The 25,537-nt window shown below is 49.7% G+C and overlaps 1 protein-coding gene across 1 annotated transcript in view; it reads right to left on the bottom strand.

Moving 5' to 3' along the window:
- FGF18 (fibroblast growth factor 18) overlaps positions 1-25,537 on the bottom strand; it is a gene marked incomplete at its 5' end in the record, with an annotated part of 64,344 nt that overhangs the window by 19,043 nt on the left and 19,764 nt on the right. The window contains one exon of the mRNA XM_084215659.1: positions 21,868-22,048. Within this exon, the coding sequence (XP_084071785.1) occupies positions 21,868-22,048 (181 nt within the window). The remainder of the gene's footprint in view (positions 1-21,867; positions 22,049-25,537) is intronic.

The following is a 25,537-nucleotide window of genomic DNA, read 5'->3' as shown; positions in this document are numbered from 1 at the left end:
TGCAGCCCGTGCTGAGGAGGGGGAACAGAGGCCAGGAGGTTCAGCAGGGGATGTCTGATACCTGCCGTGACCTGAGCTGCCCTAGGACAGGCCAAGGCCTCACAGAGCTTTCCCACTTCTGCAAAATCTGAGTGTTAAGATGTAGGAAACATCTTATTTCTAGGGATCCCTGACCCTCTTTTCTACAAGAGAGATCAGTGCAGCTCTAGGGTGGGTTATAACCCCGGGGTCTGCAGCCCCCCTGACAGCTGATGCTTCTTTGTGCAACAGGCATCTCCCTAAGTTCTCTCAGGAGCGGGGACAGGCACCTTCAACAGCACATCCAAAATCCTCTGGGATGAATCCCAGCCCTGAAGACACAACCAGAGTTCCTAGGGGGTGGAGGCTGACCCAGCTCAAGGGGCTGCTCATGTCTCCCCTCCACTCACACGCAGCAGGAGAAAAGCTCAGCCACCACCAACACATTTGACATTAATTCAAACTGGACTTGAAGGCTGTCCTGTCCTGTGATAGGTATGCCATGGCACAATGGAAATGCCAGGGAAGATCCCAGAGAATGCACAGGAGAGTTCAGGTGAAATGAGTGCCACCATGCCCCACAGCACTCTGCTGCTCAGCACCCCTGACTTCCAGCCCCATCTGTCCCTGGACACACCACACAGAGATTACAATCTTTATTTTCAAAGGCCCTGTGCTCCAATCTTCAGATCACGTGTTATTGTTTAAATTCTTTGACAGCTAGATATTCTGATATATTTTCCAGGGGAATAAAATAAAGAGCAAAAGAGAAAAGATGTCTTTAGAGGGTGAGATCTCCTGCTACATGTTTTGCCTTATTGGCCCATTTAACCTAAACCTTCCTGAAAACTCCCACTGGAAGAGACTGGAATTCCTCACAAGTCTAGGTGAAAAGGATTACATATATTTTTTATATATATATATGTTGAAAAGCTATCTACCAGCTAAGAAAACATGAAGTCAGGGAGAAATGTGAAGGTGGCAGAAAATATGCCAAATTATCTCTCAGATATTTCCTGGGAGTGGGAGGACAGGAGCCAGAAAAGCACAGGGAAAGAGAGGAGAAAGAGGGGACCTGAGAAGTGTAAGGTTTACAAGTACCGATCACAAAATCCTCAGGTCCAGATAAAGAAAGAGATAAAGGGGAAAACACAAGAAGGGTGCAGGAGGACAGGATACTTCAGGTTTATGTTTTTTTCAGGAGAAACCCCTGCAAAGGGAGCCACAGGGAGAAGGAACACAGCTGCTTACACCGTCCACAGGCACCTTGCACTGGGGAAAAGGACCTCAGAGGGGACAAAGATTTTGTTGCTTTGGTTGCACTTCTTTTTCTGAAAAGTCAGGGGAACCATTCTCAGACTTGAAAGCATTTCCAGCTAATGAAGAGGATGCACTGAGGCTGGGAGCACAGCACCTGGGATGGAGGGCAGCTTTCCCAGTTTGTTTCCCTGGTGCTGAGAGCCAGGACATTCCCATCGTTCACAGTGTATAGATCACATCTGACGGGAGAGCAAAATCCACTCTGCTGAGACTGGATCTTCTCCTGAGACTCCCAGCATGAGCAACAGTGCTTAAAATAGTTGAAATCTTTTCAAACAGTGCCTACCCCTACCAAAACCACATGAATCCCTTTCAAGACCACAACACAGGAGAGAATGACCCTGTCTCCACAGTCATGATGTAATGATGAGGGAATAACACCAAAATTAGGTAAAGTCTGGAGGGTCTAATGAAGCCTGCAGGCTGTGGCCCAGTGAGGGAATCCAGGCTGCATCCCTAGGTTTTGTCTGCACACTTTTATAGTCCTGCAAACTGAATGGTATTTAATAGTTATAATCCACAGAACCCAGCTCCCTTCTCAAATGTTCAGGTGCAAATTAGGAGTAACCACCCCAATTAGCGAGGCTGGTGCTCTGACCCGCATACCACTGCCCTGAGCTCATCCTGTCTCTCCTGAGCACAGCAAATGCACATCAAATTATTAAAAGCTATGTTCATGGGGAAGAAGACTAAGAGCAGCTCTGAGGCCCAGGCTCCAGATATTGTCTGTTTTAAGGCACCGTGTTCCAGGGGTGCTGCACGAGCCGGGGAAGTGCTCGGCGTCAGCACAGAGGCTGCTCCCAGTCCTGACCCAGGGTTTGAAAGATGCTGCTACTCTAAATGAGCATTTCCTTTAAACGCCGTAACTTTCACTCGGTCAGCACCCTAACTGTTGCACCTGGGGACAAAGACTTTTTGGGGTGTGAGGTCCTCAGGGCATCAACACACAGGCACACCGAGTGCCAGCAGGTGTTCCCGTCCTGGGGTGGGAAGGGAAGCGGGAGCGAGGGCTCTGTGTGAACAAAGGACGGGCTGCAGACACAACCTGCCACCCGCAGAACCGCCTCAGGAGCTCTCAGGAACCAGACAGGTTAAATATTTGCATGGGAGACATCTGAAGAAAATCTATAATGCAGCAAAGACCTCAAAGGCATTTCCACTACAGCGACCCGATCTTGTAAATACTTCCACACAAAGGACTTCACACACATCGGAAGTCCCTCGAGTGCTGATAAAGACCCTACAGGGCTGCAGGGTGGGAGCGCAGCCCGGGACAGGCTTTGGGGACAGCTTCCCCCGAGGGATGTGTGCTGCCCACTGCCCACCCTCTGCCCCAGGGGAGAGCTGCAGGATCCCGGCATCCCCCCTTCCCCTCCGCAGCTCCCCCGGCAGCTCGGGGCTCCGGGCGCAGCTTTGGCCCCGCTCCCGCCGCCCCGCCTCGCTCACACCCGGGACGCTCCTGTCCCACATCCAGCGCTCCGAGCCGCCCCTCGGCGCTCCCCGGGCTCGCCTGCAGCGCTCGGGGCCAGGACACGCAGGAATCCCGTGCCGGTGCCAAGCACACCGGCCCGAGTGCCCAGCCCGGGCAGCTGCGCCGGCGGGACACGCAGTGCTGCAGTCAGCCCGGCGTGCACGGCCCGGGATGGTCGGCACAGACAGCATCGCTCTCCGGCTCTTTGGTATCATTCTCCACTATTTAACATCACTTCCTGTTTAAGCCTGACACACCATTCCTAGAAACATGAAATCACATAGTATTTGGGTTGGAAGAGATTCTCAAGCTCAGCCAGTCCCAACCCCCTGGGCAGGGGCACCTTCCACTGGACCAGGTTTGCTCTAAGCCCTGTGCAACCTGGCTGGACCATTACAGAGCTCTTACCTGTAGGGATACCCACCCAAAAAATTTCCCTACCACTTCAGCATTGGCTAACACAACACACCCGGGAGATGATGCTGAGCTGGTGCTCCCCAAGCATCTCAGGGACCATCTCAGGCAGATCCTGCCTCCCCACCCTGTAGAGATGTGTTGTTTATGCCAGAATGGCACTATCAATGTAAAAAGGAGGTTCTAAAACATACAAGTCCTCTTCCCCGGACTGCTGGGCTCCTATAGGATGAGAAAGCTTCCAAACATAGTTCCTACAAACTCACTCTAGTCACCACATCTCACAAGAAGCTTAAATGAAAATGTGCTAATTTGAGGTCTTTTATTAGCCTACACATATGAAAATTGAGAGTTCAACAGATATAAGACCAGAATCAGACCAGAATAAATACCAAGGTAAGTCTAAGAGATTTTTGTCTAACTTAAATAAAACTTCAGTAAATCCCTGAATCTGTAATTCTGTGAAAAACAAAACAAAACAAACACTCACAAAAACACCCCCCCCCCCCCCGGAGCTATAAGTACCATATTACTGGCCCAAGCTGGTACTACCCAGAGGCTGGTCATCCCTTAGCCATGTGAGAAATGAATGCAAAATACTGTCATTCTAACATGGAGCCATTTGCACCCTTCTGTACATCTAAGAAAACAGGACTAAGGAGTGGGAATCAGACTTGGCCTCTTGCAGATGTTTTATACATAATTCACCATAAGAGACACTAAAAACATTTTGGCAGTTGCTCCAATGATGGTGAATAAGCTTATCTAGACGAGATTCAGTGAAAGCAGAGGCGGGTAGGTTGTGTGCTTTAAAAACGCCTGGACGGGGACAGCTGTGAACAAATTCTGCCCTGAACTTTGCCACCTGCAAACTTGCCATGACTAAGAAATAAGCCTGGAAAGAGAAACTTTCAGAAATGTTAGCACAGAAATTCCTCTATCTCACCAGGGTGTCCTGCTGCCTTCAAGCACAGCTCAAGTGGACAGTATTTCTACAGAGGCAGGAAAACTGCCTGACAAGCTGCCAGGCTGAAGGATGAGCCTCAAAAAAGTTCAGAAGATCTGTTATGCTTGAAAAAGCACCTAAAATGAAAAATAAAGGGCCAAACCCTGATGTCTTTGATCATTCGCATTTGAATGAACTTCCACTGACACAGTCAAACCCAACAGACAAGCACCTCAGAACGTGGCCCTGAGCTCCTCGCTGACACGCATCCAAAGCGCTGGAGCCTCTCGGGTCTGGAAAGAGTGTGAACCCTTCCCGTCCCTGCAGAGGGTCAGAATTACTACAAACCCCAAGGAAGGTATTTTGACTGTCTTGCTCCCAGTCTCAGCTGGACCCAATAAGAACACTGATGTACACAAAAATAACAACAAGGAGAGAATGAGCAGCCCGTGTGCTCTCGTGTCTGCAGAGCTGCTCCGCGTGTGCCCAGGAGCTCAGGACAGAGCACAGGGACCTGCAGCACTGCCCACCGCCTTCAGGCAGCTGCTGGCAGGCTGCTCATCCCTAGGGATGAAGTAGGAGTGATGTCAGCACCACCATCTCCTCTTTCTGAGGAGTCCCAAACACATCAGTCTCTCCCACGTCCCAACACCCAGATGGTTTCACACACTCCAGCAGTCAGCCCGTCTAGGCTCCGCTCCTGTGTCTGTGAGTGCTCCAAAACGGGGCTGATCGGCACAAACGTGGGAAGCATCTGCAGCAGAGGTTTAATTAGGATTATCAGACGTGCCCCATACACAAAGATGTTAAGTTCTACCAAGCAGGGTTCTCATTCTGCACCAGTAAAAGCTGAAATTAAAATAATTAATTTTACGGATCAGAGTAGAAGTGTGTCTATGCATTCTCTCAAAGGGACTCGTTGTAACATTCACTTCTTTCACCAAGTGAAAAATATGCTGAAAATAAAGTTGCAGGATGCTTTGGTGTTTTAAGTGGGATTCTTGTGGCTCTGAAAACCAAAGGAGCAAAGGCAGCAGCACAACCTACCAGAAGAAAATGTTCTGGCACATGGGGAAAATTCCTTTCTGTTTTAAGATTTTAAGCAGGATTTGCTCTTAGACATGGTCACAAACACAGTTTCAAAGATACCTGACTTCTTAATGCTTGTGTTGCTGAAGCTCCTTTTTGCCATTCATTTAATAATAACTTATTATTAAATGAAGTACAGAAAATCATCACTCTTGGGTCAGAGGATATGAGAGTGTGACTATTTTGGAGTAAGGGTTAAAAGACGTGGGCAAGGACTGATCTTCTTCCAGCACCTGGGGACACCTGGAATCAGCTGCACCCTGAAGATCCTCGGAAGGATCATGGAGAAAAGTGCACCACCCCCTTTGGAGAGGTTTCTCCCTACAGACACAGCCCAATTCTTAAAACTGTTCTCAGGGCATGAGCAGCAGAAATAACGCAACAACCTCCAAAAATCAGGTTTCGCATTAACTCTCCCTTTAACACCTTTGGTTTCACATATTTATTTTTGGAAACATTTATCACGGGACTTCTCTTAAACTGTTACCCCTAGTCCTCAGCATATGTAAGACTATATACTTCCATTTTACTGCATTTTAATTGCATGAGAAGTTTTAAAAGTCTTTTTTTTTCTTTCCTGAAGTCATTTGGGACAAAAGGCATCTGGCACTGCGTATTTAAATAAGACCTGTCAGAACTGTAAAATTAGTTTTATGTTTTAATAAAGGTACTTTAAAAATCTCAAATATAATTCTGCATTCAAACCATAAGTGTTTGCATTAAGAAAAGCAGAACCCATGTTAAATCTTAATGTAAAAAAGAAGTCAAGTAGAGAACTAAGCTAGTTCTCATCTGTGGCATTATAAAGGGCAGAAAGAAAAGAGGCAGTATCTCCAATAGCTTTTTTGCAGGGGGGCATTCTGAGTTTAGAGAAGCAGCATTAACAGCAGAAAATGTATTGTATTATATTATATTATATTATATTATATTATATTATATTATATTATATTATATTATATTATATTATATTATATTATATTATATTATATTATATTAATTATTTGCTATTTATTTCAGTTTATCTAGAGACCCAGGCTACCTTTAAAGCTCAGACTCAGCCCTGTGTTTCCATCCAAAATTCTCTCAACTCTTTCTTGTCCTCCCTGGGACGGACCATCCTGCCCTCCTCTCCCCACCCTGAAGGGGTGGCCCCAAGGACCTGCATGTCCAAAGATCCCTGGAGGTGGCAGGTGCCACATTGGCAGGGGATGTTTCTGCTGTAGGTGTGCAGCCCATACCCATCCAAACTGGGATCGACAAAGCTTACTTAGCTTGGAGAGCTCTGTGATCAGCTCTGCAATTGGCACAGAATTCTCTCCAAGGACCTGCAGACAGACAGACAGAGGACAAACCCAAACCTCCTTCCAATAGTGACTACCCCACACCAGCGAGCACATCCCTCCTCCCCACCAGGACACCTTCTGACTCCCCTTCTGTCATCTCCCTCCAGCCTTTGCAGTGCACAGAGAACTGCCCACCCCACACCTACACAGACCTGAATATTTTTAGGCAGCCCTGCTGGCCACATTTGTGTGCCAAACCCGAGGACTGGGCTGCCCTCACCTTTGGCATGGGAGGACAAAGCCACCTTCAAACCCTGCCAAGGTGACGTCTCCCCATGTTTGCTGCCACCACCTGAATTCAGCAGCCCCTGCTGGGACACTCATGGCCAGTGCCTCCGGAACAGAGGAGCCCAAGGACACACCACAGCGGTGGGACAAGGGACAGCCCCTGCCAACAACACCCTCTGCAAGGGCTTTTATAGCCCAGCACAAAGCTGCAGCCTGACCTGTGCAGAAGGGAGCCACTTCTCCATCCAGGACCCCAGCGGAGCAAAGGAACCAGCTGACACAGACTCAGGAGCTTCAGTGCAGGCTCTTGGGGGGGAACTCCCCGACCTTCACGATCCCTTCCAAACCAAACTGCTCAGTGACCCTGGAGCGCCTTTCCAGGTGCTCAGCAGGCCTGGGCCTCCTCCCAGGTCACAGTGTGGATGAGGGGAGCAGGCAGGGAAGTGTCCCAGGTGCAGAGGGCTGGGGCAGCCCCCATCCCCCAGCCACGCCGTCACTCCCTGCCGCCAGCTGCCCAACCTGGCGCTTCAGCACAGGTCACCTCCGGTGTGAGGAGTTAACGCTCATCCCCCAGCAAGCGCGATGAAAAGGAGACAAAAAAGCAGGATGCTGGTGAATGACAGCAGTGGGTGGCCCAGCCCTGCACACAACAGGCACAGCCAAGTGTGTCTGGCACCAGACAATGCTCGGGCTGGAGGTGTGTGGGGCGGCAGCGCCAGCGCCGTTCTCACGGCGGGGCACCCGGCCATGTCGCCTCACAAATCCACTCCTCGCCCCCAGCTCTTCCCCGGGGTTGGGTTTGTTTTTTTCTGTGCTGTCCTTCCTGTTGGGACATTTGCAGCTCTGAAAAGAAAGCAGGTCAAACCCCCTGAAATGGTGTATTCAGAGCTTCCCCTCGGGTTCCCGTGGCTTCCTTGCCATTTCCCTGCTGCGCTGGGAAGTGCAGCTGGATTTTGGGGTAGCAGCCTGACCCCTGGCTGCTCGGGGCCTGATGTCAAGTGCTGCTAATGCGTTTTGCATTTGTGCTCAGGGGCAGGAAATCTCAACTTCCAGTGCCAAGGGGTTAATTATAATTTATATAGCAAGATCTCAGGCTGCGGGAATTTTTTTCTCCAGCTAATTAAAAGGTGCAATTACCTTTGAGAATCAAAGGGATATTCTGGTACCCAGGTCTGAGAAGGAGATTACAGGCACTTAGGACACAAGGACATCTTTGCTTTTCTACATGCTCTTAGTTTTTGATGTTGATCATTAACAAAAATTTGTCGTATTTCTGATCCATCATCACAATCTCCTGCTGACCACACGCTGGAAGCCACTGCAACAGGGTAACACAGAGCATTGCTGCTTTCCCTGGGATCACCTATCCTTCCAGCAACATGCTCAGCTGGCCTATCACCTGCTGCTCAGGGCTCTGAGCAAAACTTCCTGCTCATTAATTAACAAAGCTTCATGATGACTTTGAGGTGGGCAATACCTAACCACCCAATCTGTGCTCAGACCTCAAGCTCAGGACTACTAACTCCCAAAGCAAGCAGTGCATTGATGAATGTTGTATTAATTTAATAATAATGTTTGTGTTTCTTTGTAAATATTACTCTAAGTAATAATTATAAATTGATACAATAATTACATTAAGTGTTGCATTAATTTCGTAGTAAATATGACTAAACTGTCCCATGGCAGCCGCTCTGCATTGCCCTGTCCTACCCAGTGGTCCAGTGCAAACAGGAGGACATCATCTGCAAATCCACCCCCTCCCACAAGCTCTTCCCATCAGCTCCTTGCCTTCCTGTTTGTGCAGAGGCTTAACAGTTCCAGCTCTCTCTTCTCACCACTCCCAGAGGTGACTGCAGAGCCATTTGCAAGGGGGTAATGTAACTGAATATTCAGATGTGGGGAGTGGGGCTTTTGGCTGAGGACAGCAGTGAAAGGTTCTGGGGAACCCTCAAAGTCCTGCTCCGGGGTCTCAGCAGAGTTATACATGCAACACAGGCTGCAGCCTCCACCTGGCCCAGAGTGCACAAATAAATCAGCCATTCATTGTTTCTTAGGGATGCACTGGGCCATTGCTCTCAGTGAAATGGAGTGCTTAAGTTAGAAACTGATGCCACGCAGTTGTCAGCAGCCCACACACACTGCAGGGCTCACACACCCACAGCAGCAGCCTCCACCCTGACCCAGAGCACAGCCAGAAGCAGAGGTGAGGCTGGCAGTGGCAGGAAGACCAACCCTTCCTCTGAAGAGGGGATTCCAAGAAGAAGCTCTGTGTGGGTTAGAAATGAAGCTCGTGGTGGCAAGGGTGACAGGGGAGCTCAGCAGCTGGTACCCAACATCAGCAACTCTCTCCCATGACTTGATTACCCTGTGGCAGCTTTATCAGGCTGCCCTTTGATGTGCTGACAGCAGCAAACTGCCTGTGCTGAACTTGTGGCCATGCAGGCAGAAGCACACACCTCAAACCACACCACGCGAGGGAGGCATTTTGTTCAATGAGGAGGAGATAACACAGCTGACACCTCGGCATGGAGAGATGCCAACTGGCACTGCTCATCTCCCAGAGAGCTCCAAGAAGCTCCTTTAGACCTGACAACCGACTTATCCCACAGGTATTGCCATCCCTGGAAGCCATCCTTTGGTAGGTGGCTACCAGAGAACGGGCACATCAGTTGTCACGAGCCATTTTACAGGAACACCTACAAAACTACACAGTCCTGTACAAGCAGAGCATTTCCAGTACAACCAAGTCCCCAGACAGAATAATCTGTTTCTCTTCAGGAGACTAAGCAAAAATCAGGAAGGCTTTCCCCTGCAAAGGTTGAGAATAATCAGGGTAGAAGAGAGGATGGCAGTTTTTAGAACATTTGTTACTCTACACAGGAAGGTATCTTGCTCCTTGTTGGTGCAGGCAAGAGGTTGGGAAAGGACCTGGCTCACCCCTGAAAAAAGCAAGAGAGGGATTACAAAACTATGCTTTTAGTCTGAGCTTCACCCACGAACCTGCACAGCCTTCAATGAAAAAAGGTTGTAAATGCTTCATCAGCAACATGACCAAACTACATAGGAAAGAAAAAGAAAGGAAGGGCAGATCCAGAGGGAAATAAATTTACTCCAGCATTACCTTTCCCTACAGCTTGCTATTTATTGAAGAAGCAGCAAAAGCTTCAGTGTGCTTCAGGATACAAACGCTGACACGGAAATTCAGAGCCCTGAACCACCTCCAACAGGGAAAATATACTGACCGCAGTCTCTTTGGAGGTCAAACAAAATCAATAGCCTTTCTCTCCAGTCTGTCTCTAAACTAAGCTTCTTTCAAAGACATCCAGAGAAAATGGATCATCTTTTGTTGTTGTGTGTGGTTTTGGGTTGGGCTTTTTTTTGTTTTGCTTTTTTTTAAGTGGTCAAACATTCATAGAAGCATAAGAACTCCTTCCTCCTTAAGCATACTGAAAGGATTGTATAGAAGTCAACACTGCCCATCAGTTTTACTACACAATAGATGAGTTATCCACTTCTTGGGGAGGAAACCAAGCTGGGAGCTGCTTAGTGCTCGGCAAGAGAGGAAAAAATAAATCAATGCGTTTGCTTGATTGGGGTGCGTTTAAAGCTGGTTGTCAATTAGTTCAACACAGTTTGCTGTTGGAGAGCACAACAATTTAGCCCCAGGAGCTGAAGTTTGCTGCATTTCCTCGGATTCCTCCTGCTGAGAGACAGATATTGGATGCAGCCAGGTCAGGCACAGAGGAGGAGAAGGGGTGAGGCTGAAGTCACAGCCACAGAGCGAGAGCCTGACATCGGATACAGCCAGCGGTGACGGCTCCCTTCTGTTCCAAGCACAGCAGGCTCGTGTCCAAAGAGGAGCAGAGATGAGAGCTGGTTCTCACCCTGGTACACATCTTCTGAGAGAAACTCCAGCTTACACACCCTTGTGCAGATGGCATCATCTGTTCCACACAAGGGGTTCGCCCAAGATGCGCAAAAGGCCAGAAGGACCAAAGTGGGAGGATGAAAAACTTTGCCCATCTCTAATTTTTAAAGTAATACAAATTCTTAAAAATCTCAATACAAAAATCACAAATAGGGACAAACCACAAAAGTCACTTCCTAAGGGTCTCACTGAATGCATCCAAAGGAAAATCAGAGCAAGGGATCACCAGTGGCTTTACCTGCCAGTTCTGTTCTGACAATCAGTGTTGAAAGACTGAGAAGGCTCTCGAGAGGTGACCCAGCTCAACCCTCTGCTTCGAGCAGCACCACCACGGCTGGGGCCATCACTTCTCAGCTGTGCTCCAGCCACCCTGCAACAGGTCACTCTGAGCAAGTGACATCCTGATCCAGGCACACCTCAGGGTGGCATCACTGTGGCACAGGCATGGCTGGAGAGGGACAGACACACCTGCAGCTGCCTGGGGTCCCGGCACCGGCAGGGCTGAGCACTGACCCCGGCCATGAGCACGGGACCACGGTGCCCTCGCAGGGGGAAGGAGGGTTCGCTCCCTCAGCCCATGCGAGGGGCACCTCATTTCCGAGCGAACACGTTTAGCGCCCACGGCTCTAATGGGGCTGGAAAATCCTGGAGAAGCTCAGAACAAGCTCCAGCAATGGTGACCACCAAAGGTCCGCCCCAGTAGCAGCAGGAACAGCCAAGGCTAGCAGCTAGAAACAAAAGCGCTGCTTCTTTGTAATGCTTTTTATCTCCCCTCCTCCAGCCCCCCCAGGTGGGACAATTTACCCGGTGACTATAAAGCTCTTACATGTGCTTGTTAGCACCCCCAAATTAGTAGGTGTAAAGTCAATATCCTTTTGCCTATTTACTCCTAATGAGTCACCAGTCAGAAACTTCACTTGAAAAAAACGGTTACAAATGCAGATGCCGAAGCAAATGAAATAAAGGCAAGAATCACAAACGTCGCACAAAGGCAAGGGGCTGGGCACACCACACAGCACCAGGCCATTGTCACCGGCTCAAACCTAACAGCTTTGATTTGCCTCCCACCGGCTAAAATGGTTTGAAATGCAAGGTCTGAACAAAGGTGCAAGACACAGGAGGAATGGGAGGCACTGCTGGGCACTTAATCTCCTTTCAGTCTCACACAGGAGCTCCAGGAATGGCTCTGTTGAAGTCGGTGGAGTTTCAGGAGTGTAGGAAAAAGGATAATCAAGCCTTGGCTGTAACAGAGATCCAGCCCTGTGATCCCTCCACGCAACCAGCGGAACCCTTATGGGGGATTTATGCTGAAGTTACCTTTAGGCAAGTTCAGCGCTGGCACCTGGGCCTACATCACTGATCCCAACAGGACAAGGCCAGCTTTTGGGAGCTGCAGTGCTCACCCTCTAACTAACCAAGTACGTGGTTTGCAATCAGGAGCCTGAAGCATCCCCCAGTCGGCTCCAGCACTCCCCCCTGCAAACTGTGAGCCTTGCAGTTGTCCTTGGCCAAGCACTGGGGACACCTGGACAATATTTTTTAGATTTATCTGGTGCTTACATGCCATCCTATTCCTAGCCCTTCCCTAATGCTTCTTGACTCTAAGGTCCTCACAGCCTCCAGAGGCTGGGGGTGACATCCCCTGATGCTACAGCTCCCTCCTCACATTCCAACAGCCATTTCCTCTCCTGCTTGTCCTTCCAAAAGCACTTGAGTACAACAGATGTAAACCAAAGCCAGGATGTCACCCACCATGTGGTCAAACACCCAAAGCTCCCATCACCGTCGAGCTGCTCAGGAGCAATGTCTGCTCCTTCTCTGCCCACCAGCCCAGCTGTGGGACGAGGCCAGAGCAGCTGAGCAGTGGAGGAGAACAAGGACACTGCCCAGTCACACTCAAAGTTCCACCACTCCAGGCAGCATCAGCAAAGGACAGACACATCCCCAAGGCAGCTACAGCACAACTCAGAGACACAAAGCTCAGGCCTCAGCTCCTCTGTTCACCATAAAAGCAGGAGATGTCTATTTTGGGCATTCAGAAAATACTGAAAGCTCTTCAGGGACCAAAGTGGGCACTTTTTATTGCTGACACAGCTAATTAAAAGGGATGCTCGCAGAGTGCAGCTACGTTCCCATCTCCCTTGAACCCCAATACCCCCACACTTCCTCACTGGAAGAAAAAGTAGGTGCTTCTTGTTTTTTACTGGGACTTCTCACTGCCTTTACATCCAGCTCACCTTCCACTTCTTGCAAGCACTGTGACCGCAGACGCTCCACACGTGTTCTCCTCTGCATCCGACTGGCAAGCAGTCTGGAAAATGCCAGTATTGGAGCGGCCTGGATTCAGCGGTTTCTGAATGCTGATCGGACACTATTTCATTCAAGCCACAGATAGTCATTTTTGGGGGGTATTTTCAGCTCCCTTTCTGGACACTTCCAGCTTTCCAAGCCCCATGCATCAGCAGTTTCTCCTCTTCACAGCTTCGTTATTTTTCACCTTTCTGCCGAGCCCCGGTGCAGTTCTGCAGGGCCTGGGCTCTTCCCTGTTCTTGCAGACAGCCAGGCAGTGCTACTGGCCTTGTTAATGTTTGCTGTGCTCCACCTTGCAGCCGCGGAAATTCCTGACTATCTGTTTTTTCAAAGAGCTGAGGTGAAATCCGAGTGACTGAAGTGCCTTATTTTTTATAAATTTAACACCTTTCTTGAGGAAACCCCAACCTGAAAACAGGAACAGTCTCACAGCATCTCAAAGCACCAAATAATTACTTCTAAACAGGCTACCAGTGTGGTCTGTGTTAGCACTGTCTCCTTAGCATCTCTCCATGTGCAAAGCTTTCATCCCGCTGGCATCCTGGGCTGAGGGGGCTCTGGGCTGAGGAGGGACACATGAGGACACCGAGATGATGAAATTCATGCCACTTCATTAGACGTGAGGAACAAAGTTCCTTCTGTGTCCAGTGCCTGGAGGGTCCAGCCCCAGCGTCCCAGCACCCCAGATCAGCCCTGCTGGAGCCGGAGATGCTCCAGGTGAGGCTGTGGCCAGTGCCAGCAGCACCGAGAGTCTCCAGGAATCTGACCTGAGCAATCTCACACAACAGCCCGGTGAGGTTCCATGGCACCTTCAAGGAGAAGGGTAATCTTCACATCAAGTTTTGCATTCCCCATCCTGTCTTTAGTTAAGCAGTTCTTAACAGGGTTATTGCCATTTCTCATTTCTTCCAAATGTTCCTTGTGAAGGAAAAAAATTCTTTGGCCACTTGACATCATGCGCGGGAACGTTCACCCAAAGCAAAATGTACAAGAGCATTTGTTGGCAGTGTTTTCCTTCCTTCCTCTCCAAAGCAAAAGCAATTAAAAACCCTTTTGGAAATGCAGACTAGCCTCTTTGTAGGGTACTTTTACTTGCACCCCAAGAACCAGCTTGAATTAATCAACGACTGGCCAAAAGCTTAGACATGGGAAAACCTCGGAGAGCACAAAGCAAGGTTTGGTAACAGACACCAACACAGAACAACTGCAATAAACCTAAATGAGCTCTCAGCATTTGTGCACAGAATCACTCCTGGCCTAGAAATATTTAAAATTATGCAAACTTCTTCCAGAACTTCATCACAGAATGGTTTGGGTTGGAAAGACCCTACAGATAACCTCCCAGTGTCCCCCCAGCAGTCCCCAGTGCAGATTTCAGACAGAAGTAATCACTATACTGACAAGCACAGAGCATTTCCGGAGCCATGGAGGAGAAAGGAAAGCCCTAAGTTTGTTTCTGTTTCATTTCATCAGAGCCAGGGAAGAACATTTAACAAAGCAGCTGCTTGACCTTCATGGGAAAGCACCACAAACACAGCAAGGCAGGAACAGATAACATCATATTGACCTGTCTTCAGGGGCTGGCATTCACATTTTCATAACGTGTCTAAGAAGATAAATCACTATACTAATAATATTTGTATTGATTATCTAAACTGAAGCAGCAATCGACTCCATTGTCTCACTTCCTCTTAAATTGCTCACAGATGGGATCCTATTTCCTATTCTGCATTTCTAATGGGAACACTTAAATCACAGTGCAGATTTATACACACACACACAAACTGTTAACAAAAACCCTTTTATGACTTGCATGAAAATAAAGATTTTTCACTTTGTAGCTCACTTTCCACTCCACACAGGAATTAAAAATGACAAATTATCAGCAGATCTCTAAATTACCTCTCCTCGTTATTTCTAAGTCTCTAATTTGCTGACAGGCAGGCCTGTGCTTTCCAAACCCTGACCAGTGCTTGTGGAGAGTTGTGAACCTTAGAGTTAAAAGGAGAATCTTTGTTTCCCCCTGAAAGTCAAGGTTCTTTAAGCTATCTCAAGATCCAGGAGTAGGGAAATCCAAAGTCAGTGTGGTGTCAGAGGGAAAATAAATGTAAGGTTTTGCTGTTAGTGCAGGTACAAAACAAGGACTGTTGCAGAGAGCCTGGGCTTCAGCAGGAGCTCAGGAGAGCAGCTATCCAAATCAAAAGTAAAGGAAATTGGCAACAAATTATTTGTTCAAAATAGCTTTGTCATGAATCAAAAAGGCTAGGGTTTTTCTCAAACTTCTCATCCTTCCTAAGCAAGGCTTTTCCCCACCCTGGCACGGGCACAGAATATGGCAGAATAAACCAGAAAAAGTCTTCAATATACAGATGGTTTGTGCAAGATGCTAACAGTGTGTTTCAAATAGAACCTTTCAGAGCCACCAGGAAGGTGAGGGCAACCAAGAGCCCTCGCTACCCAGAGCAAGCTGGAAGCCCCAGCTCCATCCCCAGCTCCATCCCCAGCCCAGCTCCATCTCCATCCCCCGCTCCATCCCCATCCCCAGCTCCATCCCCAGCTCCATCCCCAGCCCCAGCTCCATCCCCAGCCCCAGCTCCAGCCCCAGCTCCATCCCCAGCTCCATCCCCAGCTCCATCCCCAGCCCCAGCTCAGGTTTCTGCCTTACACAGAACTTCCTCCTGGCTCAGCAAAATCCTGAGCTGCCTGAAGCTTCAGCTCATCCCCTCATCTGCTTTCAAGGAACAGCTTCACCACCGCCCGACTGCAGGTGAAAAGGGGAGACATTTTAAGGCACAAAAAATAATACAGCTCTCAGGGATTGCTGGGCAAGCAGGGAAAAGGCCAGAGCCACAGCACAGCAGCTGGAGGGAGGGCAAAGGCTGCTGGGCTCAGGCCTGTCCCCAGGACCCATCTGACTGTACAGCTGCCATGGTGAATGATCATCCCCTTCGCTGAGGTCAGCTCTGCCCCCGGGCTAAGTAAGTGAAAATAAATGGTTTAGAAGATAAAAGGTCTTTTAAAAAATTTATTTGTCTTGTCGTGATGTCAAAACTGTAATGGGAAGAGACTGGAGGCAGCGATAGGTCGGTTAAATGGGAAACAGCCATTCTGATGGGTCAGCACAATAAATTACAAAGCAGATCCCAGCTCATGCAGGATTTGGAGCTGAACTGCACTGACCGACAAAACCTTGCACGCACCTGTTCCTGGCAAGAAAAGCAGCTTGGAAATACACGTGGAAAAACTGTGGAAATGCAGCGATATTTCACAAATCCAAATCGATGTTCGGACTATATCTCTTATCTTTCTAGCACATAAATTCTGAGCCTTCCAGCCACAATAAGTTTCGTTTCCTACTCCTGCTTTTTCCAGGAGATGGATCAAAATTGATTTAAACTATTCCAGGAAGGGAAAGGGTTAATCAGATTTCCCAAGGCAGCTTGCTGTTAAGGTGCCAGAAATACTGAGGGAAAGAATGACTTGCTAAAGATGGGACAATGGCACTGGTATTTTGCATTTGTTTCCAGGCTTTCAGATAGAACAAATGGGAGTCATTAGTGAAATGAGTTTAGGGAGTTCTAAATTAGCTGTCAGGCTGCCAAGCCCGAAGAAGTGCTATGTCAGCCATTAATTCTGGAGAGCACCGGATTACCCAAACCTAGGAAGGAATCCTGCAAAATTTAGAGTCAATTAAAGGAGGCTATTTTGCTATAATATTTTCCACACATATTACACCTCCTCATGGAACAGAGCCCACTTCTACCACAAATGAAATCTCTGGCAGGATGGAGCGTGGCTGATGTCTAGACAGCTGTAATGTGCTCTCCGTGGGCAGGTCCGCTGGCATCCCAGGGCAGCTCCAGCTCGAGGTGGAGCTGGAGGCTGCAGCGCTCGGCAGCCCGGCTGGAGCGGCCCCAGGAAGTGATGCCCGTTTGCCTCAGCGCCTCGCTGTCTGTGTACCACCCAAAGCAGCGCATCTGTGTGATGTCTGGGCACACCCCCTTCCCTTCCCTTCCCTTCCCTTCCCTTCCCTTCCCTTCCCTTCCCTTCCCTTCCCTTCCCTTCCCTTCCCTTCCCTTCCCTTCCCTTCCCTTCCCTTCCCTTCCCTTCCCTTCCCTTCCCTTCCCTTCCCTTCCCTTCCCTTCCCTTCCCTTCCCTTCCCTTCCCTTCCCTTCCCTTCCCTTCCCTTCCCTTCCCTTCCCTTCCCTTCCCTTCCCTTCCCTTCCCTTCCCTTCCCTTCCCTTCCCTTCCCTTCCCTTCCCTTCCCCTGCCCCTTGCACAGGCTGTCCCCAGATAAAGCCTCCACGCTGTAGACCAGAGAGGAAGGTTTATAACACGCAGGGTTTGTAACCTCCGGAGGGACCTGCGAGCGTGTTTGACGCTGGGATGGGGTGGATCCGTGGATCCGTGGAGCAAGGAGCACCGGAGGTGCCGATCAGTGATGTACCTCGCAGCCCAGCCCCGGGACACACACACACCCTCCGCAAATTAGAGTTCCCTCCGCCGAGGGCTCTCACACCTCTGCACTGATGGCTATCGCTGCTCCGTGCCCCGCAGGACAGCAGGACTGGGGACAAATTAAAGCAAAAACCCCACGGCTGTGAAATACAAATGAGGCAAAAATGCCTTCACCCAACCAAGAGAGCTCTGCCTGCCCAACTGCGCCGGATACACAGATCGTGAACAAACAGGATAGAATGTCTTCTGCCTTTTGTGAAATGAAAATAAATGAAAGGATCTAAGGTTTCAGGTCACTGATCCCTCTCTTCCCTATCTGTACCATTTATCGGAGGTGGATTATAAAGGTTCCAGGTCCCTTTTTTTTTTTTTTGTCAGCAATTTAATGGTTGTTTTTTCTCCTTCACCCTTTCATTTTCTGAATGAAAGGACCACTTAGGAACCTGTAAAGTAATAATAAGCTTATAATAGAAATATTGTTTTTCTGGGCCAGTGCAAATTCTTTCTGAATAGGTTGAAGGGATTAAAGTAAAAATGCAATTTGTAAATACATCAGTCCTTTAATTAGTTTATAGTCTGTTAAGAGATAATATTTTGCTCACACAGATCATCTATTATCTAAAGATCTCAGAGCACTTTAGGAACATCAATTAAGCCTTTAAATAAAACAACCTTGGGAGATAGGTAAGTGTATTTAGATTAATTAGTGTTGCTGTGAGCAGCAGGCATTATTATTAGATTTAATTTAGTCCAATAATTGACTTATCTGTTAATGGATTCTAATTCATCTGAGAAGGGATCAAATCCATCTGATTAAATGGATTACATCGACTCAATTAATTCTATTAACTGACTTAATTTGACATTTAATAATCCAACACACGGGGCCAGATCTTGGTCCCAAAGAATGCATAAACCAAGAATTACACACCGGCATTGTTGTGGCAGCAGAATCACGCATTGCAGAGCATGCATTTTGCCTTGTGCATGGCATTTGCACACCTGGATAAAACAATCGACGGGGATTCCTGTGGCTGGATCCCCCAGCCCTGCAGCAGCATTCCTCCCTGAGCCAGGGCTGGCTGCTCGTTTGCTTGGAAAGCAGAAGTTCCCTGCCTGAGATCTGCCACCTCCCCTCTGCTCTGGGCATTCTCTGCGACCAAGAGGTGAGAAGTTTTACAGAAGTCAATAAGCCTTGCAATAAAATAACCTCCCTTTAAAGGCAGGACAACCCTCCCATTTGGAAGCTACATATGTGAAAAAAAAAAAAAAAAAAAGGAAAAAAGAAACATTTGAACACTGTTGTGAATATAAGGGAAGACGGGAAAGAGGTGCTAAAACATTCTTTATTCCGCTACCCTTTAAACGGGCTGGTGCTAAAGGGCTTGTGATGAGCACCAGGGACCTGAGCCCTGACAGAGCCTCCCAGTGAGCCCTGAGCCGGCTGGCCCTTGCGATGTCACCTTCTCCTAACAGCACCGGGCTGCTGAGAGAATTTGCGGCTGGAGCCAGCTCACGGGCACCTTTGCCCACGTCTCTTGCCTTTTCTCAGACATTTCTCAGACGTGTTTCTCCTCCTAAAGCTTTCCCCGAGCTGCAATCCTTAGGCCACCAGCCCACATGGCCCCAGCAGGGCCGGGGCAGGAGCCGGTGCCATCTGCCAGGGTGGCACAGCCCGCTCTGTCCCGGAGAGGGAAAGGCCAGGGGACACTCGGCCATCTGCTGCGTGCGAGGAGAGGTGTCCTCCTCCAGATGCAGACCTGACCGCCAAGACGGAGATGTGGATCAAAAGTTTACAACTGTTGAGATCCCCAGACCCGGTTTAAGCCTCTCTCTGGTCTTGATCAAAGGTTACTCTATAATAATGCCTCAGGGGGAGGGGTTCCTGGCACATAATGAACCCTGTGTCATTGCCTTTGTGTCCAGGTTGGGCTGTAACACAGATGGTTCTCACTCCAGTAACTCCGACATCTCTCCCTCCCATTATCCCAGACAGGAGCTTTGCGTGGTTCCATCCCGGCCCGCCGTGTCCCACCTCACTGTCTCCCCGATTGTCATGCTCCGAATGTTTCGTGCCAAGCAGCACCGAGAGCAGATTTCCATAACCTTGCCCGGGGCTGGGGGCGAGAAGGCTCCGCAGCCTCGACGCGTTTGCTGAGAGGCTCTGGGGATGGAGCCGGGCGGGTCTGGGGGGGCAGGCAAACAACCCATGGAGCTCACCGGCATCCAGGGAGCGGGGCTTGGAGGCAGGCAGGGATGGGGAGCGGGGTTTGGAGGCAGGCAGGGATGGGGAGCGGGGCTTGGAGGCAGGCAGGGATGGGGAGCGGGGTTTGGAGGCAGGCAGTGATGGGGAGGAGGGTTTGGAGGCAGGCAGGGATGCAGGAGCGGGGTTTGGAGGCAGGCAGGGATGGGGAGCAGGGTTTGGAGGCAGGCAGGGATGCAGGAGCGGGGTTTGGAGGCAGGCAGGGATGGGGAGCAGGGTTTGGAGGCAGGCAGGGATGGGGAGCGGGGTTTGGAGGCAGGCAGGGATGCAGGAGCGGGGTTTGGAGGCAGGCAGGGATGGGGAGCAGGGTTTGGAGGCAGGCAGGGATGCAGGAGCGGGGTTTGGAGGCAGGCAGGGATGGGGAGCAGGGTTTGGAGGCAGGCAGGGATGCAGGAGCGGGGTTTGGAGGCAGGCAGGGATGGGGAGCAGGGTTTGGAGGCAGGCAGGGATGCAGGAGCGGGGTTTGGAGGCAGGCAGGGATGGGGAGCGGGGCTTGGAGGCAGGCAGGGATGGGGAGCGGGGTTTGGAGGCAGGCAGGGATGCAGGAGCGGGGTTTGGAGGCAGGCAGGGATGCAGGAGCGGGGTTTGGAGGCAGGCAGGGATGGAGAGCTGGGTTTGGAGGCAGGCAGGGATGCAGGAGCTCCCGGCCGGGAATCTCGGGTTCTGTCATGGCAGCAGTGCCCTCGGCCACGAGCACGCTCCCGCACGCGAGGTTTGTTGTTCAGACACGATTGCATATGTATGAAGGGGACAAGATGGGCTTTGACACATAAATTAGCACTTGTCAGCTGCTCCCGGGAACACTTCCCTGCTGCACCCACTGTAAATGCCGCCTTCTTTCACCGAGAGGAAATCTCCATCACGGCACCTGACAGCCACGGCGGGCAGCAGCCGCACCGGGCGGGAGCGCCCCGCGCCTCGTTTGCACATCAGAGCTCCGGAGGATGAATGCCAGAAAATGACACAATAATTAGCAGCCAAGTGGCACTTTTCACTCCTGTAATATCTGGAAATTTGGGAATGACAAAGGACAAGGCTGATGAGACCTGAGGGCAGGGCTTTCTCTGAGAGAGACGCTGACCCCACACAAGTGCCTTGGGGGTCACTCCCTACCTGCCAGGTGCTCTGTAGCCGTCGCTTCCCGTGGCACAGCTCACGCTGCTCCTGCAGTGGCAGCAGCTGCCCTCAGTGCTCGGTGTGTGCCTTCTCCTTCCCGAAGCTTCCCGAGGGAACAACCGCTCCCGGATTTTGACCTGCCCTCCTCATAGCTCAGCTCCACCTCACCAGTGCTGCACCAGACAATCCCACACGAATGGTTGAGCCAGCAAACTCTCACACACACCTCTGCAGCAGCACAGGAACACACAGGCTGCGCATCCCGAACACAGAGCCAGTGTTCTCAACAGCCCTAAAATCCTCTCAACAGCCAACCAGAGTAAAAGCATCTCAGCAGAAACCACCTCAGAATGAACCAGAATTACAGCATTTTTCATAGCCCAGCCTCTAGCAGCATTTCCAGCATGCTGCTTGTGTGCAAATCACAACAAGAATAGTTGAATGTGCTGTCAGCACAGGATAAAGTTCTGTTTTTCCTGCAAGATCCACACACTCAAGAGGTTCAGCTTGAGCTCTGGGGTACTGTCAAAGCTCTCAAAATCTACTTTCAATTTAAACCAAGTATCCCGCCACCCGAAAAGATGAGAGTGCTTCATTCAAACACTGGATTCACCCAAACACGAGCCCAGGAGTTCATGGGGAAAGGACTGCCCCAGCCACCAATTTAGGTATCATTTATGAATTGCAGTAAACACACTGTGAGCTCATGGCTTGGGGAGAAAGACATTCTTTTCTTCAACCATATACTAATAAATTGGGGCATGGCAGTACTGTGGGAACTGCCTGCAGCTGGGAGGCAGCACCAGCAAAACAAATCTCATGTTCTTAACCTGGAAATGTTATTTTTCCTTTTATTTTGGTTTTTATTGCTCTTATTACTTTTCTCCCAAGAGGTTCTTAGCACAACAGCCTGGATTAAAGCCTTTGACCTGAAGTCTAGGGGATCCCAGTAAATATTCTTACCATATTTATCTCCATCTTCTCCTTTGGCACTGATCCTCCTGCCGAGCACTTGGATGTGCTTCCCGCTCGTCCTGCTGTAGAGCTGATAGAGCCGGAGCTGCTTCCTGCTCACATCGTCCCTCGCTCGCGTCTGGTTCTCCACGTGTATCCGAAAATCCACATTCTCCTCAGCAGCAAACATCTGAGATGGGTGGGGAGTGGGGAGAGAGAGCACAACAGACCATGAACACAACAAGGCTCTGGGGCACAGGGACTGCAGACCAGCCTGCCAAGGGCACTGGGGGACTCAGATCTGGCAGCAGCATCAGGCACCGTTGGAACTCAGGACATCCCTTTTGATGTCCAGAACGGCCAGGACCCCTGTGCCAGAGACCCTGGCACACAGCCCAGAACACCTCTGGGTTCGATTATGACCCGTGGAGCAAATTACCAGCCTTGTATGAAGGCCTGCAAGCCACAGCAGTTTAAGTAGCATAATAGTGAAATTATCACAGGGTGAAAAAAGGGATTTTTGGGGTTTCTGGAAGGGGGAGTTCAGGGGCAAGATGGAGGGATTTGGGTGTGTCCAGCCTTTCTCCTTCTTCTTCTCTGCCTCCGTCTTTGCACTTTTAGATTGGTTTAGAGTAGAAGCTCACTGTCTAACATAGATGATAGGTATTGGAAAGTAATTGTAAACATTGTATATGTGTTTTAGTATAAAGACATAACACCGTCCTGGGGGCAGGCAGAGTGCCTGGAACTGTCCTGCTGGACAGACCTCAGCAGGGCAGCAGAAAAATTTTGATAGATAAGATGCAATAAACAATCTTGAGACCGAGAACTGAAGAACTCCGACTCATTCTTCAAGCTCACGGGCTGGAAGAGATTTTTCACATATCTCAGGGTTGTGGCAACCTGGACCCTTGAGAAGGCACTCCTGTGTAATTCCACCCAGAGCTGGCTCTCCACAGTCAACCAAACCTGGGCCATTGCAATCAAACTGGGAGTTTTGGAATAAAAACTTCTGCTCATCCCTGCTTTGACTAAATCCTAGCCAGCCACGCTGACCATAAATTAGGCTCCCCCTGCATATGCACAGCCTCTCCCAGGTTACACAGGGCCAAACTGGAGACTGGGGACAGCCAAACCCTTCTCAGAGATTTGGTGCATCACCTTCAGCAGCTGCACTGATTCTCTGGGTTAACTGCAGGAAAACGTCAAGGGAAAAAACTCTTTGTGTTGCCCTTAGCAGTCTGGACTTGAACTTCACACTGGCATAAAATCCATTACAATAGAAGTGACACTTGTACACTCTTCAGCTTAACTGTTTGACCAGCTCTGCTCTGCAGTGAAGCCACCTCATGATTGCCAGCCATGGATGTGTTTCTGTCCACTTCAAAAGGGCCACAGGAGGAGCAGTGAGAGTCAAACCAGCTTTTCCACCAGGGGCTGTGATCAGCAGGGGTCTGACAGCCTCAGCCACCTCATCTGTTTGCTCTGGCCAAGGGAATAAATTAACCTTAGTTCACTACAGCTTAAATTATCACCATAAACTTTTTATTTTGTTTCCCATTCAAAGTATTCCCAAGAAATATCAAAACAGGAGTCCCACTTTTCCTTCCAAAGAGTCATCCTGACTTGCTGAAGGTCAGAGGACTCAACAACACCACTGTTCTCAGGATGCCTTCCCAAAGGGGAGACTGGGCAGCATGCACCCTAAAAGCTCTTCACACCCAAACAACAGGAAAGCCCAAAAATTGCTCCACAAACCATCCATCTATGATCTGTGGAGCATTTGCACCACAACCTCCACACCGTCCACTCCAAACTCACAGATGGGCAACACTGTGGTGGCAGACTCCCTTTACAGCACAATAAATGACCTGAAACATGGCCTGCCAGCAAAAGTGTTCTGATGTATCAGTGTGGGGAGGGAACTGGCAATGAAAATGGAAAAGGTCAATAAATCCCTGTTCAGATCCACTCCAGACTAAAACACATAAAGAAAGTGGCCACAACACTCCAAAGAGCCCCACTGCAGCCTCCTGCACATCATCTCATACCAGCAAATACAGGGAAGCCTGAAAGTCAAAACCTCAATTAAACTTTGCAGCATTTCCAGTTATCCTGGGGACACCCAGGCCTGCAGCAGGAAGAAAAACTCACTCAGGCAGGCAGTGCTGCTGAGCACCAGAGCTTCAGAAAGCACCCTGAGCCAAAGCCCAAGCTCAGCACAGCAGCACAGCAATGAGGTTCCAGGGATGCTGCGGGATTGCCTTCAGTGCTCTTACTAAAATGCCGGATTGTGGTACTGATGTTTTGAGGAGGAAGTGCTTTATCTCTGATTTGGCTGTCAGAAGGCCATAGGGAGCTGAAGGCACAGGCAGAGGCTGGGCAAGGGAGGCTCAGGGCAATGCTGGGACATTCACAGCGATTGCAGAGGTGACAGACAGGCGTCACAGTATTTCCCACTCTCAGGAAACAGGGTGGCCAGGAGCTGTGACCCAGAGCTGGGGAGCGGGAGGAGGAGCAGCCCCTAGCCAGAGGGCATGGCAGGGTGCCACAGCAGGACACTGACAGAGCCCTGGCCAGCAGGGAGCAGGGCTCTGCTTGCCCTGCCCTCCCCAGGCACCACAGCTACACCTGAGCCAAGCACACAGAACTTGACTTTTGACAGGAATCATATTAATTCCTTTTTCTCCTTGCTATGTCTTTTCTTGCTTTCTTTTCAAATCCCATTGTTGCAAAGGATGCTAAACTACCAAACCCAGAAAGGTTCCAGTCATGCTGACAGTCTGCCTTGTGCCCACAAAGCAAGGCTATTTGCAGCTAGAATTCTGGCTCCATTATTTTAAGATTTAAAACAGATTTTAAATCAAGATGACGTCGTTACATTGCTTTCACCACATGTTAATGAATTTCACATTTTTCTAGGAAAAAACCAAAACAGGTGGGATTTGAAGTGGGGGGAAGGGCAGGTTGCTCTGCTTTTTTGGAAACTCCCAACAGAAAATGCAATCTGTTTTCCAAAATATGCTTTAATTATCTTCTAATTGTCTCTGGAACACTCACACTGCAGAGGCCCCAGCCTGTGGCTGCAGTGCTTCAGTGGGCCCAGGAGCACCCATGGAGCATCCTGCACAGTGCTCAGCTCCAACATGTCACCAACACCCCTTTGTCACCACTGTCCTGCCTAAGATCAGCTAATTATGCACCCATTCCTTTTGCAAGAAGAGCACCAGCAGCACAGGGGGTGGCATCTCCTCTTCCCCTGTCCAAGGAGCTGGCTGGCCTCACCCTTAGCCAAGACCTGGAGTAGCTGATGCAGGAATCAGCAGGTGATGCTGACCCCGAAATGCAGCCAGCCTGGCCTGTATCACTCCAGCACTTCCCTGGAAGTGCCCAGTTCTGACCCAGGGCAGAAATCCTGGAAGAGGAACAGGTTCCCCTTGCAGCTGAGCTGTCTCCTGGCCAGCAGCCGTGGTAAGAGCAGCAGTGAAAGCACCCGGATTTAGCCACCTGCTTAAAGATAAGCTCACACTTAACCACCTTGCAGAAACAGGATGCTCTGCTGGAGGGTGGCCAGAGGGAATTAACCATGCCAGCCTGGGCTGCATCTGGCCTGCAGCAGAGAGTATCAGGACCCAGAAAAAAATTTCATGCAGTGTTGATTTTATGAGATCAAACTTGT

The sequence above is a fragment of the Fringilla coelebs genome (assembly GCF_963513975.1).
Source record: "Fringilla coelebs genome assembly, chromosome: 15".
In the NCBI taxonomy this organism is placed as follows: Eukaryota; Metazoa; Chordata; class Aves; order Passeriformes; family Fringillidae; genus Fringilla; species Fringilla coelebs.
The sequence above is the reverse complement of the archived record's forward strand: the minus strand, read 5'-3'. Positions and strand labels throughout refer to the sequence as shown.